At 40.4% G+C, this 17,554-nt stretch overlaps 1 protein-coding gene across 2 annotated transcripts in view; it reads right to left on the bottom strand.

Annotated features, from left to right (window-relative positions):
• Nucleotides 1–17,554, bottom strand: part of LOC117826557 (MAGUK p55 subfamily member 7-like) — a 41,928-nt gene that overhangs the window by 2,993 nt on the left and 21,381 nt on the right. For both annotated transcript variants that reach the window (XM_034702690.1, XM_034702691.1), the window contains 11 exons: nucleotides 16,499–16,580; nucleotides 16,321–16,406; nucleotides 14,235–14,312; nucleotides 13,411–13,607; nucleotides 13,269–13,327; nucleotides 12,531–12,575; nucleotides 7,412–7,585; nucleotides 5,654–5,734; nucleotides 5,451–5,544; nucleotides 5,165–5,273; nucleotides 2,087–2,230 (listed from right to left, as the gene is read on the bottom strand). In XM_034702690.1, coding sequence (XP_034558581.1) covers nucleotides 2,087–2,230; nucleotides 5,165–5,273; nucleotides 5,451–5,544; nucleotides 5,654–5,734; nucleotides 7,412–7,585; nucleotides 12,531–12,575; nucleotides 13,269–13,327; nucleotides 13,411–13,607; nucleotides 14,235–14,312; nucleotides 16,321–16,406; nucleotides 16,499–16,580 — 1,149 coding nt within the window. The remainder of the gene's footprint in view (nucleotides 1–2,086; nucleotides 2,231–5,164; nucleotides 5,274–5,450; nucleotides 5,545–5,653; nucleotides 5,735–7,411; nucleotides 7,586–12,530; nucleotides 12,576–13,268; nucleotides 13,328–13,410; nucleotides 13,608–14,234; nucleotides 14,313–16,320; nucleotides 16,407–16,498; nucleotides 16,581–17,554) is intronic.

The raw sequence follows: 17,554 nt of genomic DNA, 5'->3' as shown, positions 1-17,554 counted from the left end.
TCTCCTGCATTTCACCTCTTTCTGTCCCAATAAAGTTAATAACCATGGACCTTTCTGGAGTCCCTGAGCTCCCTTGTCTCATAGGTTCCTCTGGATCTCTGCCGTAGATGGCCTGCTGCTGTGGACATGATGACAGATTCCAGCGGCTGCAACTACTACTATCTGTCTCCCCACTATTATCTCTGTCTCTCTCTTCATCTCCTCTATCCCTCTTTCTAACCCCAAGGCTCTCTATCATGAGTCTGGTGCTGCTCGAGGTTTCTTCCTGTTACAAGAAGTTTTTTCCTTGCCGCTATAACTTGCTAAATGCTGCAGTGCTCTACTCATGATGGATGATGAGATCAGACTGAGTCCTGTATATAAGATGGAACTAGATCTTATCCTGTCTTGATGTTGGGTCTTTGTTAAAAATTGAACATAGAGTACGGTCTAGACCTGCTCTGTTTGTAAAAGCTTCTTGAGATAACCTTTGTTGTGATTTGGCGCTATATGAATAAAGATTGATTGATTGATTGATTGATTATAAAAACTATTAAGTTCTTCCTGCTTCCCCCCACTGCAAGTCACTGTGTGTACAGAGCTTATCTTCATACCTTGAAGTAGTTTTTTTTTTGCATTTTAAACAAAACGTCTTCTTCCATTCTGAAAATTAACTTGTAGCTCCATCACAGATGTTCTTAAATGACTTGAAGTAAAATGTCAGCATAAAATGCAGGTGCACGGATCATTCTGTTTATGTTCGCAGCTCACTCCCAATGACATTTTCAGCAGTGCAGTGCATGTGTGAAAGGGGCTGAACAGTAACTGCTGACAGAATGCTAACAGAGCAGGTACGGTCCGGCCTAAACACTCTCTTTATGATGATGTGCACACACTGTAACGTAACAGGACATGGAACGGATCCTCATGACCGTTCAGCTGCACAGACCAAAGCATGACACGTCGTTACATGCTCGAAGTCAAGGAGAAGAGGCCGTTTCACACCAGCTGTAGTACATGTTTAAAGCACAGCCCGCTGTAAGATAGGCCTGAACTATCTACAGCAGACAAACTCCATTCAGGCTGCAGCACAGGTGTGTGACCTAGTGGGTTTAATAAGGGCAGCACAAGCAGCCATCAGACAGTGAGTGTAAAGCCAGCTGGAAATCAGAAGAGTGATCTGGCATCTTTTCATCAAGTCTGAAACACATCAACCATCAAACTACATGCTGGGATTTTGAGACACCTGTGCAGGATATTCTCTTAATCCATCATAAATACATGCAATCAACACATTCACCTTCAGGGCTCTGTTGTTCTAAAGTACTCTTACCGGAATTGAGACACACAGAATGATGCAACTTGTAAACGGGACAAAAAAGATTACAAAACTGAAATTAGATAAGGTGATCCAGCCTTGGTTTCTATCTGGATAAAAACTTCAGTTTGTTTTGTTCAACAGGATTGAGATAACTTTATTAAAATAAAAACCAACAGACATTAAGATGGTGAAATACATAAAGGGTTTATTCCCTACAAAATATTTTACCAAAATCTGTGAATAGCAAACATTAAATGTCTCTTTTAAAGAAACTGTGAGGATTTTCAGTTTGTGTGGATTTTGGTGCCCCCTGTGGACAAAATGCACAGGATGAAATTTCACTTAAAGGGCCGGCACTCTGGATTTGGTTATGTTCACAAGACTGTATCTGAATTTTTTACCTGTTTACTTCTCAAACTGAGACAGAAATAAGACAGATCATCTGATCCCGTATGACAAAAAAGTGGATCTCCAAATCCAGATCTTTCTTGCCCTGACTAAACTTTCTGAATGGCCGAGCCCTGGTGAAAATCTCACTCATATATTTAAGGAACAAGAAGCCACCCACCAAGCAGCTTGTAACTCCCCTCTTCTCTTAAATGTCTCTTAAATGCAAACCTAAAAGGGTCAACCATGTGAAAGACAAGATGTGTGTTGGGTGGGTGTGTTAAGGCCCACGGTGTTTGACCTCACTCCGCCCTGCATGTTACCAGACATGGAACAAGCACCTGTCTTCACACATGTCCCCAGTGTGTTTGGTGTGTTTTGTGTTACTGATTCTCTTACTGAGAAGATCCTCCTTGTGTTCTTGTCCTCTTCGTCACAGATGAATTTAGCTCTGCGTCTGGTGAGGCGTAGCTCTTCGATGCATGGGGGCTTCACAAACACCACGTATGGTTTGAATTCAGACGTGTACACGTGCTTTATTTTCTGTGGAGTCACAAATAGAGAAGAGGTAGGTTAGACGAAGAAGGGAGTACATTTTCTCAACGAAAAAAAAAGATTTCACAAGATCGGGCAACTTTTTCCAGACAAAACAGAATAATAAAAGCTGTCTCTTGAGATCTATGAATAATATGGATCTACTTTTTTAAAGTTGGAACAGTAAAACTTTTAAGAGCTGTCACACTAATATTAAACCATAACACATGAGAGGAGGTCATACACTGACTATCAGCACTGATTCAGTCATAGATTTTCTTAGCACAGCATCTACAAACAGAAAATAGTTCCAAGAACTTCACTGGTACTGGATTTTTCTCCAAGCAACACGACTATTTTTCCCTGTTTTACCACTTTTCATGTGTTTATAGACTTCAGAAGAACAGCTACTTTGTTTTATGTACATCAGTCAGCTCTGGTGACTCATGAGATTCCAAAACTCGAGCTCAATCAGCAACGATAAAGACCCTCTGCTGTAATGCTTGTCAGCTGTATTCAGAACACCTGGTTACGGCAGAGTGATACACAAAGTGAAATGTCCAGTGCCGTTGTCCTTTATATCAGATCTCATGGGATGTGTCTCATCCAATCAGATTATTTAGTTAGAGATAACCGATGAACAAGGTTGAAATAATCTCAAATGTTGCATGTGACTGAGGATAGCAGAATATTGGTTTCACTGATTAAAAAATCTTTCATACTTTGAACCATGAGAGATAACTTTCCATTGCTGTCTAATAATATGCAGGCTGTGATGTGCAGAAGATTAAGAGACCACAGAAATCTTATTTTAATTCTGCTTTGTTTTTCATTTTATCCACTTTTCCCTCAATTTTGGATTGTCACTATTTCCCACTGTCGACCCGGTGAAGGCAAAAAACACCCAGTACCTCCTTTTCGTACTCGTGGATTTGTTTCCACTGTTGGATTTTGGCATATACCAGTCATATTCAAATGATTTTATAAAGTTTGGACAGCGTGAACCACATAAAATGTGATACGTGTCCATCAGATTCCGAGTCACATTTGATGTGTTTGAAATGTGTGTCCAGTTAGATTAAAATAGATGTGTCTGATTAGAATTATAGACTGGAGAAAAGATGGATGGCATGGCAGCTCCCCAAAAGTGAAGCCTAAACATTTGGAGTTTTCCCCTTCTGACAGGTCAGGTCATAAAGCACACCTCCTCCTTCTTAAGAGATGGGACGTGGGTCAAACTGTGTGCAGCAAATTAGAAGCAGGGTAGAGGAAGAACTTGCAATAACTGTGAGTGTCCCCTCTACACTACTATAAGAATCTGTATTGTCAGGGTACTGATCTAGCTCGGCAGTTAAATCCTGTGCAACATGTACACACAGGGGCATCGCCAGGAATTCTGGGTCCCCTGAAAAGATATCTCAGTGGGCCCCATCACAAAAATATATGCTTAAACTATCCTGGTTAACTGACTCAAATCTAAGCAACATATATATATATATATATATATATATATATCTTTACAATTTCTCCTAATGCAACTGCACAATATTTACCTTCAGACTGTCCACCTCTTTAAACCAGATTATTTGAAGCCAAGTGACTTGTTGCATAACAACAAGGGGGCATTATTTGGTATAATCTAACCTCATGAAGTAAAATAAAACTCTAAAAACCTACAGTTTACTTTCAATCAGATTCAGCCACACTTGATGCCATGAAAATATGACAATTCCCCACTTTAGGCACGAGACACGCATCTCATGGAGCTGTGGAATTCTGAATGTCTGTTTATTTATTCAGACAATTTTAGTTATCTTATTGCAGTTATAACAAAACAAAAGAAAAGCGTAGCAGAAAACACATTTTATTTCAGGCCCAAATACCCCCCCCCCCCCCCCACTTGGGCCCTAGGTAGTCAGTCCCACTTTTCCCCCCACTACGACGCCCCTGTGTACAGAGGCTACAGTCCTCGAAACGCCAGCCTTGGCTTTGAATCCAACCCTTGGCTCTACTCCACTCTCTCTTCCCCATTGCAGTCTCCATCCACTTTCATACCTTCATAACAAAGGCATGAAAAAGCCCCATCTGTACTACTATGGACTGTACCAGTCTTGAGGAATCCCTGCTGATGTTAAATGTGAACTGATGGTAGTGAAAGTGGCGCTGCATCAACACAGTGACTCCACCAGACAGTGACTACTGCACAGACTAAGGCTAACCAGATGACGGCGCCTGTCATGGGGGTATTTTGGCTTCACTTTGAACAGTGAAAGAGGCTGGAGACCTGACGTCCATCTTGGAATACAGTCAACGGTTGGGATGCTGTGCCAATATTTTAATCTCAACTTTTTAAAGCAATGCAGAGAGGTTGGTGATGTCTGGACACAAACAAATTAAAACCTGTTCCCTCTCAGGTCAGTGTGAAGACCATCTCTCCTGAAAATACAGTTAAAGTCTGAGGTCTGACACAGTCCGACCAGAACCATGAAGTCACCAGTCTTAACTTTAAATCATGGACCTCATTTCAGAAAGCATAACACATTTTAAGGTCTTTGCTATCCATCCTTACGCAGCCACTTGAACAAACCAGTAGCATGTGATCCCTCACTGGCTTCCCACCATACACACACACACACTGCCAGCTCAGTGTTCAATGCAGCGCCTGGCCAAGTGGAAACACTGCTGCCAGGAACTTAACACTGCAGTGGTGACACACAGGCCCTTTGAAACTTGGTTTTTATAGTTTAAACATTCACAAGTCACTCGATAAAAACGATTAAGTTTCACAGTGGCCTTTCTACTGTAGTATGAAGCACAAGTTTGAATGATTTACCAGAGACACGTGAGTCACTCTGGCTCAAAAGCGTTCTCATTGGACACTCCAAAATTAGTCAGCTACATAAAAATGAATTTAATTATCTTCTTTAATGGAATAATACTTACACTAGGATGCGCATCCAGGAGGCACACCTTGCCCTCAGCCATCACTCTGTGCACAGAGTCTAGACTGGTTCCATAGTAGTGTCCTCTGTGTCTCCCATACTCTATAAACCTGGAGGCAGGAAGACAGAAACAGACAGGAAAGACGACATAAAATGGCACTCAGACACTGCTAGAAGTGGAGGACATTACTCTCATAAAAAAGGAGAGGGAGAGGAAGAGTGAGTGAACAAAACACCAGTGGGACTATTTTAAACATCCTGGGAATGGAAAGCTTCAAAAACAGTACCTCTTATTGAGGATATCCTCTTCAAACATGTAAATTGACACAAAGTGATAATCCACTCCTTCGTTTTCCTGCCTCCTCTTCTCACGTGTGGTGTCTGTAAAGAGAAAAAAACACAGGGGGGGGGGGCTGATTCAGCTTCAAAAGATGAGAAACCTTTACTGGGTGCAAGAGGTGCAGGTGACAGTTTTAGATGTCTGTCTTACACGGCACAGTGACGCCATAGTGGTCAGGGTCGGATATTAGCAGCCTCCTCTTCAGTTCGGTTACACCAACGCCGCTGGGACCTGGAGACGAAGATTAAAATCACTGAAGTTTTCCTTTAACATCAAATAGGCTTAGTGAACTGGTAACACAGCTGTCTCTATCATTAGGGAAAGAGAAGGAGGGTCAGACAGACAGAGCTCTGATTTCATTGTGATTTCAGCCTAAAAAGGATTCTCTCATTCACTTCAATGAACTTGAAACGCTCCTATACCCTCTGGAAAATCCATAGCATCACATCGAAATGTGACATCTGCAAAGCCACACAGTATCAGTGTCATTATAGTGTAGGATGCACAGGATGGAGCAACAATACACACACACGCATACTGTGGCATCTGGGATTTTCTTTTAAAGCAGGTTTCTGCACCGTGAGATTGCATCAGACTCCTAATGGAGCGCTGTCTGAAAGTAGGATTCCTGACATACCTGCCTTTTCCATCACAGCGCCGCATGAGCTCAATACATTACAAAATATCAAGTTTATTCACTCCTCGCTCTTACACCGCTGATGTCTTCCACAGCTGCCCCACAGAACTGGAGAGGAGCATGATCAGGCTTTTTGGATACTTTCTTCTGACCTTTATATTTTTTTCTTAAAAAAAGCTACATGATCTGCACGGCTTAGAGGCTGGCAGTCACTGCCACCAACTTTTCTGGGGCATAACAGTCTTTTTGTTTCTTGCAATGAAATAAAAAAAAAGGTCATATTTCCAACCTGGTCAAATATTATGGAGCTGGTCCTGCTTTAGCGATCAACATTTGAGTTTTCCTGTCTCCGACTCTGTTTGCCAACGAGCTATACAGTTATTCTTAATGATGAACTCTGGTCAATAAAGAGCCGTCGCAGCAGACAGTTAAACGTAATCCAGAGTCAGGGTGAGCTCAAACTCAATTAAGGAGCTTTAAATGCAAATCCAAGCTGTCTCTACTGTTCTAGTTTGATGATGGAGAACTTGGCTGACATTATGAGGGATCTTTTCCACAATCCGCTCGTCCCTTTTTGTTCTGTTCATCCATCATTATCTCCTTGCTATCTCTGCTTATTTTGAAGCGCTTCAGTTCAATTCGTCTCTCTGCTTTCAGTTTTCTTTCCCTCTTACATCTCTTCTGTTATTTATCGCCTCTCAGTCACAGATGATCTACGGTTGCATCATAATCTGATGTTGAAAAGACTGGATGTAAAATTCCCTTGGGGGAGATATAGCTCAAAAGTACATAGAGCAGGCCTGCAGGGTTGGCAGAGAATTGAATCTAGGGTGGGCCACTTGGTAACTTAAGAGAAGCAGTATATTCTGACTTGGAGTTTTCTGACAGTGTTTACTTGGTTCTGATGGTAAATGATTGTTCTTGAACTCTTGAGTTGGGACGTAAATCTTCATCAGTGCATTCATTTTTCTTTTGATCAACAGCAGCTTCAATGATGCTGTCCTGTTTTTGACTGGGATCACGTTATTCTGATTTTTTAAGTAGACAAAGGAAAGCAGTGCGATAACATAAAGCAGACAAAACTGACCAGAACATGCAATCCTGTGCATATCACAACCGCATGTTAGAAACCATTTCTGTGGTAATGTTATACAGTGTATCAGACAAGCTGACAGCAAAGCATTCGGCTTTATATGCTTTCAGCGTTGTGCTCTAAAACCAAACTTTCCACACAGGTGGGAGCTTTCTTCACAAGTTCAGCTCATACGTACCCACAAGGACGACCAGACGGTGTTTGTCTGTGGGGTCTCTGTGGTAGGGGATCACCTCAATGTAGGTAGGGGCAGTGAATGTGCTGTGTACACCTGCGCTCCACCTCCTGGAATGAGCTGCTTCTTTGGCCAAGGTGCTCTTCCTCCCGAGTCGAAAACTTCTTCTTAAACCAGCTAAAGAACACAGAGAAGAATCTCAGAACATGACAGTATCCTCCTCTTATACCTGAATTCATTCGGCAGCTTAGACGCAAGGCAACACAACACCTGGGGCCTCATGAGTGTGTACGCACAAAAACGTGGCGTGCGCTCTTTTTTCACGGCAAAGTTCAGATATATCAAGAGTGAAATGACCGTGCCTCACGGCAACTTCATGGCTGGCGAACGCACGTTTCTACAGCTGTTGATCCTTGCGCACAGATTCATACATCTGGATATTTTTGTGCGTACAACATTTCATGGATTTGAGTGTACGTCATGTTTCAGTAGGAAATCCACGCAAGTCTTTGTGCATGAAGCCCCGGGTCTTTCATAGACCTATGAAGTACTGCTGTGTTCCCGAAGATCAGCCTTGGTCTCATAAGCAGTCTCAAGACCCCTTTGTAACTCTCAGTTTCGTTCTGAATTAAACTCATTACAACTTGCTCATGTCTTGGTTTTGGTCAAACAGGACTCGGGATTTTACTTTAAGACTTGTAAAGATCTCAACTAAATGGATAATTCAATCCAATTCACCCCAAGCTGGAAGGCTGTGTAAAATGATAAGATAAGATAAGATATTACTTTATTGATCCCCCGGGGGGGAAATTCAGTTGTTACAGCAACCCAGACATAACAAACGTAGTTTGATGATTTACAAATTATTTTATCAAAATCTTCCTGGTCTGCTGAGTTCCCCTCAAACATCCTTTTGTACTTCCTAAGACCTTCCCCCATACTGCCCCAAATAGCACATAACCTTAAACCAAACGCTGTTGCCATGGTCATGAATGGCTTGCCACAAACAGGAAGTAGTTTTTTGAAGTGCTTAAAATACGTGTTGAGTCACCAAATGTGGTAAACAGGAGCCCAGTGGGACAATAATGGCTCGTTTCCACCAAGCGGTCTGGTATGGATCAGTACAGTTTGGTACGGGTCGGATCGGTAACGCCTGATCCTGTTTGCGTTTCCACAGCCAACCGTGCCCTACATGGAGGGCGGCATGTAAGCCGGATGCGATAACCGCATCAGCATGATGTCATGGCAGCGCGACACAGTGTACCCCGCTAATAAATGCAACGAAGAAGAAAAACGCGAGGAAAGTCTGCACCTCCGCGGTTGACCATGGAACGCTTTTTCTTGACGCCATTTTCCAAACAAGAAAAATGATCTTCCCGAAGTCCACTAGAGTTTTTAACATGGCGGGGTTATGTGTTGTTCATCATTACAGCTGTCACACGGGAAGTGACGATTCTTTCGACCAATCAACGGACTGCAGTGTTTCTAGCTCCACCTTTTGGGGTCGGATCGGTATGTCTGGCACCCCAACAGAAGGGTACCAGAAAGTGGGATGGTACGGCTCGGTAATTTTGGGACCTGTCGTGCCGTACCGAGACGAACCGAACTGAACCACTTGGTGGAAACGGGGCTTAAGATGTTTTGAATAGGTCTGATCAATGGTCATGGCTTTATGTCTCATGTGGCCACACACAAAGTTATTTAAAAGTTCTGCTACCGCAGCATGTTTAACCTACAAAGGTGTGCTGTGGAGGGCTTGTGTATCATACCTAGATCTACAAAAAAGTCTCTTGGACTCATATCACTTAACCTACAGGAAGGCTGCCGTTTTTTTTATTTTTGGTAGTACCCTGAAACATGAAGTAGTTTAGGGCTCAACATTCTTGTAGAGTCACCCAACATGGCACACAAGAGCCCAGTGGAAAAAGAAGATTTTTTAAAATATGTTTGGTCAGTTGGCGTGTTTAATGGGCCATTTAGCCACACCCACATTTCCTCTAAATTTAGCCCCTACAGATGTGCCTCAGGGCTAGGCATAAGATATGATGGCAACAAGTTCTGTGGCTGCTCCACACCCCTATTTTTGCAACACACTAATTGCACTGCACATCACTGTGCACAAAGTAACAAGGCCAGTTCATCGCCACTTGCAGCTTTAATTTGGCTTTTTAACTCCCAACATTTGGAGCAAGCTTCCACACCTATCAATACCAATAAGCTCCTCAAGTACCTAAGACTTTATTCATGACTTCATTAACCTCCATGATTCATTAAACATTACTTGTTTATCTCTGTACCTCTGTGAATACAGTGTGGCAGCTACAAAAAGAAAACGACAGAAGACCAGATGAGGACTGTAACAGACAGACGGAATGTGAGGAAGAACAGAAAAGAGCAACACCATTTAAAAAACATCAACACTCAAACCGTGGTGTAAATCTCTACTCTGAGCAACTCAAATCTCAGTCAAGAGACGACAACTCCGGCTGTCATGCAACACTTGTAGGCCGTCTGACAGCAACCGTCTGCCATGCGACTGTGGTCTGGCCTGGCCTGGCAGTCTCCTTCTCTTTTATGATGTTAACTGCTGCTAAGTGTTGGTGCCAGGCTTTCTTTGACGTCAGCTGCAATTTCACTTTGTAAGCGTATCTGTCCATTTCCTAACTAAGTCCATTCAAAGGAATAGGGCTGTGTGAGTGGAGATTAAAAGTTTTTGTTTACATGTGAGTTAAAGTGATGATTTAACTCTGAAAAGGGTAAGACATGTTTAAGAAACCAATGTTGGACAGTGACGGAAAAATCCTCTTTCCTTGCATGAAATGAGGTCTGGAGGAAAACATTGTCAATCTTCAGTAATTCTGGCAGTGAGTGCTCTCCTCTCACTATGCTCTCATCCATAAAACCAGTTCTTTCTTTGGCAACCCAAAAGGCAATTCTGTCTCACATGAGTGTATGAAGTAAGAGTTAGACGAGAGATAAGACGGACAAGAGAGCAATAAAATGCAGCATAAAATGGAGCTGAGCCCTTCATGTCAAGACTGTAAGATATGAGCCACAACACTCAGTTTTCAGTGAGACACACCACAATGTCCTCCAAGAAATCAACAAGAATTTTAGAGCATTACTACGTGGTACAGAATAATTCAGTGTCATAATCAAGAGACACAGTTTGACAAATACTTTGGAAAGACACTCCACTCCAACTTTGGTTCATTAAAGTCCTGAAACAGAAGTGAGATTGTTTTTAACTTAATCAAACACAAATGTTTTACCTGCACAGATATGGTTAGCTTGGGTGTGAGCTATCATCCTGTCTGATGACCCACAAGCTAATTCTGCTACATGTATGACGAATTTAGGAATTTAGATACCTTAAAATGAATCATCATATGTACCTTCTTCTCAGGGAACAAAGAGCTCAACAAGTGGTTTAAATTTAAAGTTGTTGTCTTGCTAACATTTCTCATACAGCAAGATTAACTAGGAAAGAGATTAAGTAAATATACAAACCAAGTTTATTTTATTTTATTAGTGACTTTAAGCTAGAGCTGTTTCTTTTAGCTTTGAATAACTTAACTAAAAGAAAAAGAAGCAGGAAAAAAAGCTAGCTTTAACCCTTCCCAATGGTAACAAAAACCACCTACAAGCTCACCAGTTGTAAGTAACATCTCATGTGTTCAGTCAGAAAAAAAAGTTAAAACAATAAATGGGTCAGACAGCTGAAAATGTATGTATATATGAAGAGTTTATTTGCAAAAACAGATCACTTTTAAAAAAAGGTGAATAATGTTTCAAAGAAATATATAGTTTTTATTACTAGCTTTAGGTATTATCAATTAAAGTTGGGTAGCTTAAACTAAGTCAAAATGACATTGCTAATCAGAGGTATCTTAAAAATGTAACTTTATTAAAAATCTATATTAAAAAGAAATTAGTTTTTTGAAAATGTATAAATACGGAGATATATGTTTTTGCACATGAACTCTTATTATGTATACACAAACCAACACAAAGAGCAGGAGAGGGCAAACCTACATGGAAACAGTTTGATGGGGAGATGTGACTAACACTCGACTTTGTTCTTCCAATGTTTTTCTTGACATTTTAACTTCAAAATGTCTTATTCCTACCTCGCTCTCAAAATTTTTGACTGTATTCTCAACATCTCGACTTCTGCATAAGGACAACATGTCTTTCTCCTTTCATTTTTCTCATCTCAAGCCCTAATATTTACGTTCAATTGTGTTCAAAAAGTAACAAAAAATGCTTGTCATCTTTGAAGTTCATTAGCAAACATGTCTTGTTTATTCACTCCAGGGAAACACTGAATTGTAAAACAGTAGATCTGAAAATATGGACACACCCCTGGTTACAATATTTGTCATAAGAGGAGCTAACTGGCTCTAGCTTCATATTAAGCTCAATAGACATGAGATTGTAACCTTGTAGTCTGACTCTATCCAACATAGATCTTCAACATGTCTTTTCCCATGTAGTACTACTCTGTGTCCCCTCTCTTTTACTCACGCTCCCTGATAACTCTGCACAAAGTCATTGTGTTGTACAACATCAGTAAAGGTTTCAAATGTCAGACAAAGAGGGAGCACAGAGTCTGAACCACGTCTTCAGGTGGACGCTGGCCTCAGATGAAATCAAAACGCACATTATTGAAAGCACATGACTTAGAACTGATATAATGCAACATGTGTAATAACCTTGTCTTGTACAGAAAGAAAGAGCCTTTTTACAATCAGTCTTAAGTGCACGCCCTCATTTGAACATCCTGCACCGCTCATAGCACATACATCATATCCAGTCTGTGAGATCAAGACAAATACAATAAATGGGAAGGCTAAAACCACATTTACTGTTCCAGTCCTCTCCCACAAATCTGCAGACCACAAAACTACATCATCATAAGAACTGGTTCATACTGTAAATATAACTACTGTCTCCCTTTTTAGCCGTTTCTGCTCCTTTTAGGTTCAATAGATGCTGTGTGTTTACTTAATGTGCGTTTGGAGCTGTACTGTCAAATTTCTTGGAGTTTGATTGTCTTGTATACAGACAATCTCTTTCTCAGTATCAGTAGTAATGAAGTTTAAAAAGTAAAACATCTCACCAATGTAGAACCCTGTAATAGCTCTGTAGTCTACATCCTCAATGACTGAAAAAAAGGAAGAGAAAAGAGAAAAAAGTCAGGAAATATGGACACAACATGTGCTGAGCCTTTACTGTATACTTCATACCAAAGGTATTTGTGTTTTTCTTCTGACTCATTTGTGAAAATCTGCCTAGGAAAAATTAATAATAGTTTTATTTTAACATGATATCCACATTTTTTTCAAATAATAATGACTACCTACTCTGAAAAGGTAGGAAAAGAAACTAGCATAGAGCACAGGGCCAGATCCCTTAAACTTGCTTGGATACAAAAAAAGGAACATTGAATAGAATCTGCTCAGTTTTTGGAAATGTGATGCATTTGAGGAAATACATGATTATTATTTCTGGATAACACAACTCTTTAAATCTTTAAAAAACCTCAAACCAAAACATGAAATATACATGTGATTCATAAAAGTTGAAAAACGCTGAAAGTAAGTTTTCCAGAGCATATTCACACACACACTCACGCACACACACAAACAGTACCTTCCCCCTCATCTGTGCAGCATGTGGAGAAAACAAAAGCAGTGAGTACAACAGCAGGGCAACAGAGCTCCACCATGACCGTGATCTTCAGACATGACCTGTCACCTCTCAGCTCAGCACTAAAGGACCTCTAATGTGTTTATTGGAATGTGTTAAAAGGTTTTATTCTTTTCAGGTGGGCTGACTTTATTGGTTTGCTCATCACCTGGTGGTTTGACTCGTCGAGGCTTGAACAGGGCTTTAGGTCGCTGCAGTGCTACTCTCCTGCAGACAGACAAATAAAACAACACTGAACCAAAACAGGGTTTATATAAAATGTCTTTAAGGTAACTTATAAGAGTAAACACCTCTCATGAAGATGCTCAGAGGGGATGAGTCCTGCCCGAGTGCTGCTGTCCCCAAGGTGACGTGCCTGCCACCAGGTGTCGTCCTCCATGCTGACAATCTGGAGGATGTCGCCTCTTTTGAAAGCTACTGCTGCATCCTTGCAGGGAACAGTGGGATCCTCACCTGGATCATAGTCAAACAGAGCCCGCAAGAACAGCTGAGGAGAGAAAAGAGTTTCTACCTTTAAACACACAAACTGATAACATACGCAATATATCTGCTAATCCAGCCTTCACTTTGTGAACTCTGTATCTGCCGTTGGACACTACGTCTCTAACCGGTGCTTTTTCACATATCCTGGTGTCATAAATGAGAAATGACCATGATGAAAGAGATAATTTGTCATAATCATTTTCAAATGCTCCCTGCACAATTTGCTTCAAACATCTGGGACATCCACTCCATGTTTGTCATGGCGGTGTCTTAGAGTCCTAAACAAAGAGGATTATGGGACGTGACTGTTCCCACACAAGATGAATAGTTTGTTAATGTTGAGCTGTTGCAGCCAAACATGTGATCCGTGTACAAGTTAAATCATATATTTGAATTATAAAATGAGTCAGATTGTACGGTTTGTGTTTTAGTCCCCTGTCTGATCTGAATGTACTTCTTTACATTGTGTTGCTGTGGTGACAGCATCGTTGCAAAAACACAACATCAAGCCAAACACACGAGATACCACTGATTTCTTTTTACTGAATCCATGTGGGCTGACCTACACGTGCAGCGGCATCGCATGCATGCAGAAAGTATACGCAGCACGCAGTATGTGTAGTGACTGTACCTTCTTCTTTTTTGGTGACATGTCTTTCTTGGAGGAGGCGGGTACGATTTTGAACTTCACGTCCCTTTGAGAACAAGCCTGCAATGAGAATAATACAAGCGATAGTTTGAAGCTTTGGGAAACATTCTTGCTTCGCACTGTTTGATGAAAAGAAGGATAAAAAGGAGCATTACTTCACTTAAACTTATAGTGTAGAGAGATGGCTGGCTTGGATAGCTGATTATAAAACAGCTTTTCAGTTCATTTAACTTCTGAAATGAATCTAAACAAAATCTGAGGATTCTTTGAGTTTTCTTTTTTCTTTTTCTTTTTTGTGTTGCTTGATTTTGCCCTCTTTCCATTTATTTGCTTCCCAAGCAAGTTCCCTGACTACAGCCTCATATTGGTATGCAGGGGATGAACACTGATATTTTATTGTTTTCCTTACTTGCAACAAATCAAATGAAAAACGTAGATTTGATTTTACTCACAAGCATCCTCTGAGTAACCAAAGCCTGAGATGCTGTTTCTCCATGAGTTAAAATTAGTTTCTTTGTTTGATATAAATACCTGCCTCAGGACCTTGGATGAAATATGGCTACTGCTAATCCCGGTATATTTACATTAATGCATACTGCTGTACGGTGGCCCTGAAGGACAAAACAAATTTATAAAAGATGAAACACAAAGTTGGAGACAAATTAACATTTTGGAATTTTTTTTTACATTTTATAAAACAAAATTACATCAGAAAAACACTTACCAAGGCCAAAACAAATTTACATTTAAGAAAAAAAATTTACAAAAGATGAAACACTTTCACCATTTCTGAAACAAATTAACATTTCATTTTTACGGAAAGGGAATGTACCAAATACTAGAAGTGATCCGTAAGTGATCGAGTGAGGGGTCATGTAGTTTGTTTTGATGGAGAGAAACCAAACCGAGCGACATGGTTTACATATTAAGACTTCCTCAGGTCTCAGAGAGAGGTGTCAGACCACAGATGAAAAAGCATCATGTCTCCAGAAAAGCTCCTTCATATCTTCGCAAAACCTTCAGCTGAAACTGCCTCAGGACACTTAGCCTCAGGCTAAACGGAGTCAGGCTAAAAGGAGTCAGAATTAATGGTAAAAGAGTTTAATCTTTTGCAAATTTGTTTTCTTGAATGCAAATTTGTTTTGGCCTTGGTAAAAGTGTTTTGCTGATGTAATTTTGTTTTTTAAAATGTAAAAATGTTTTCTTAAATGTAAATTTGTCTCCAACTTTGTAAAAGGGTTTCATCTTTTGTAAATTTGTTTTGTCCTTCAGGGCCACCGTACTGCTGAAATGCTGATCAGTGTGCATTTTACTTAAATAAATAATTGTTAACTAAACAATCAATACTCAATTGTATTGCAAAATAAAATTATAATGTAAAGTTATGAAAAATCGAAATCAGCTGCAACATTGCCAAGAGTGTCATACACATTTACAATCAAGATCAAGCTCTGCAGTTTATTTCAAATCAGGCCAAAATGCACACTCCTGCTACCGGAACACAGTCTTGAACTAAAGGTGGACTAATCAACAGCAGGTAGTGGTTTTTAGCTGTTATTTCTTCAGCTCTTTGTGGAAATGATTTTGATTTAAATGAAACCAAATCTACATATTTGTGACTTGTTACAGACATTAAACATTAAAAAGGAGCGTGAAGGTTGAAGAGTAACAGTCTTTGTACAGATGCAAGAAGGTGAGGTTTGTTCTTCTCTTAGGTTGGAAGGGGTGCATTATCAGGGCCGTTCAGGATGGTTTTAAGAGCCTATCTCTTAAAACCATCCTGAACGGCCCTGATAATGCACCCCAGCCATAGGGGCTGACAGGATCCCTGAGAAACATTGGAGCTTTATTGTGCTGTGGTGACCTGCAACAAAGGTCTGATAGTATATTTATTTAAAAACTAGGGTCTTTAATTAGTTTTCTTAATTGGGATGAGTCATTTTAGACTTTGCAGACCTTCTGTTAAGTGGTTTTGAAACTTGGACAGATTGTTTTGTTTATTAGTCCTTATCCTTTAAGTGAACATTAAAGGAAAACAATGTGATTAAACATCGGAGGTGACACTGACCAGCAGAGGAAGGATTTCGTTTGGTTTCTTGTGTTCCAGAGAGACGCCATTCAACTCTTTCAGCTCATCTCCTTCATGGATCAGGCCTTCACAGTGAAGAGAAATTTAACACGCACTTAGAACTTCATAGGAAAATGGAAAATGGACACAACTGTAATGACAGAGTTTATTAGCTTACCACTTTTATCAGCTGCGCCTCCTCTCATGATTCTCGCCACAACAATGGCCCCAGTGAATTTATCCTTCTTAATCGTTGCCCCCTTTAGGATGAAGGTTGTTGTAGTGAGATTGGTAAACAAACAGACAACGATGAGTTGAAGTTATGGGCGGTAAAAATAACATGTTGATTTCATTATACAGTCCAGACGTATCCAGAGTCACTTCAGTCCAGAGGAGCTTATTTGTATCAGGACGGGAGCGTCCAGCCAGCTGCCTTCATGTAAAACACAAAGTGCTGGAAAAGGTTATCCAAATCAGCATTATTTTCAACAGATGTTATTGATGTGAGGCAAAATTGCAATGGAAAGAGCATCTTATGTAGATGGCTACAATCAGCTCACGCTCGAGTGTAACTCTGTTGTCTGGAAAACTGGAACACGTTGGATCAATCAGAGAGACTGTGTCAGAGAAAGGTCAGCCCCCTGTCCAATCTAGTTTTGGGATCAATACAAGAGTATGTTCTCTATTATTGGTCCTGTGCACAATCCCCCCTGAAAGCTCCAACACTGACACACAAGCATATATGCACTGCAGAAGATGTCCTATATAGCACTGAGTAAATTATTCTCATATTTTATTAAATCATATTCTATGTAATAAAGATGAAGCTCATCTTGCTGCAAGGCTTGTACGATGCTCTTTATGGGAGCAGGATATCTCTGAAATTTCAATTGAATTTGGTGGAAAACTGAGGTCACATGCTACGAAATGTATGCTTACACTCTTGATGTGAATCCAGGAATAAAAAAATTGTAACTTGTGCGTGAGGGCATTTTGATTATTTCTGATATTTTCTAATGAACTACTGGACCTGCTCGAGTGGAAAACAGTCTGGCACATGCTCCTCACATCTGTCCATCACTGTATGAATTTTATGGACACCTTGATCCAGATGCAGGTCAAAAAACCTTCAGTGTTTTTTTTATTATTGAAATAGCAAATTTAAGGATTTAGCTGTCTTGGCAAAGATATGTCGTCTTTGTACTTTGATTAGTTTCCAGCCTAGTTTCTGGTG

This window comes from Notolabrus celidotus, chromosome 15 (assembly GCF_009762535.1).
Source record: "Notolabrus celidotus isolate fNotCel1 chromosome 15, fNotCel1.pri, whole genome shotgun sequence".
NCBI classification, from domain to species: domain Eukaryota; kingdom Metazoa; phylum Chordata; class Actinopteri; order Labriformes; family Labridae; genus Notolabrus; species Notolabrus celidotus.
This window is presented reverse-complemented; position numbering and strand designations above follow the sequence as displayed.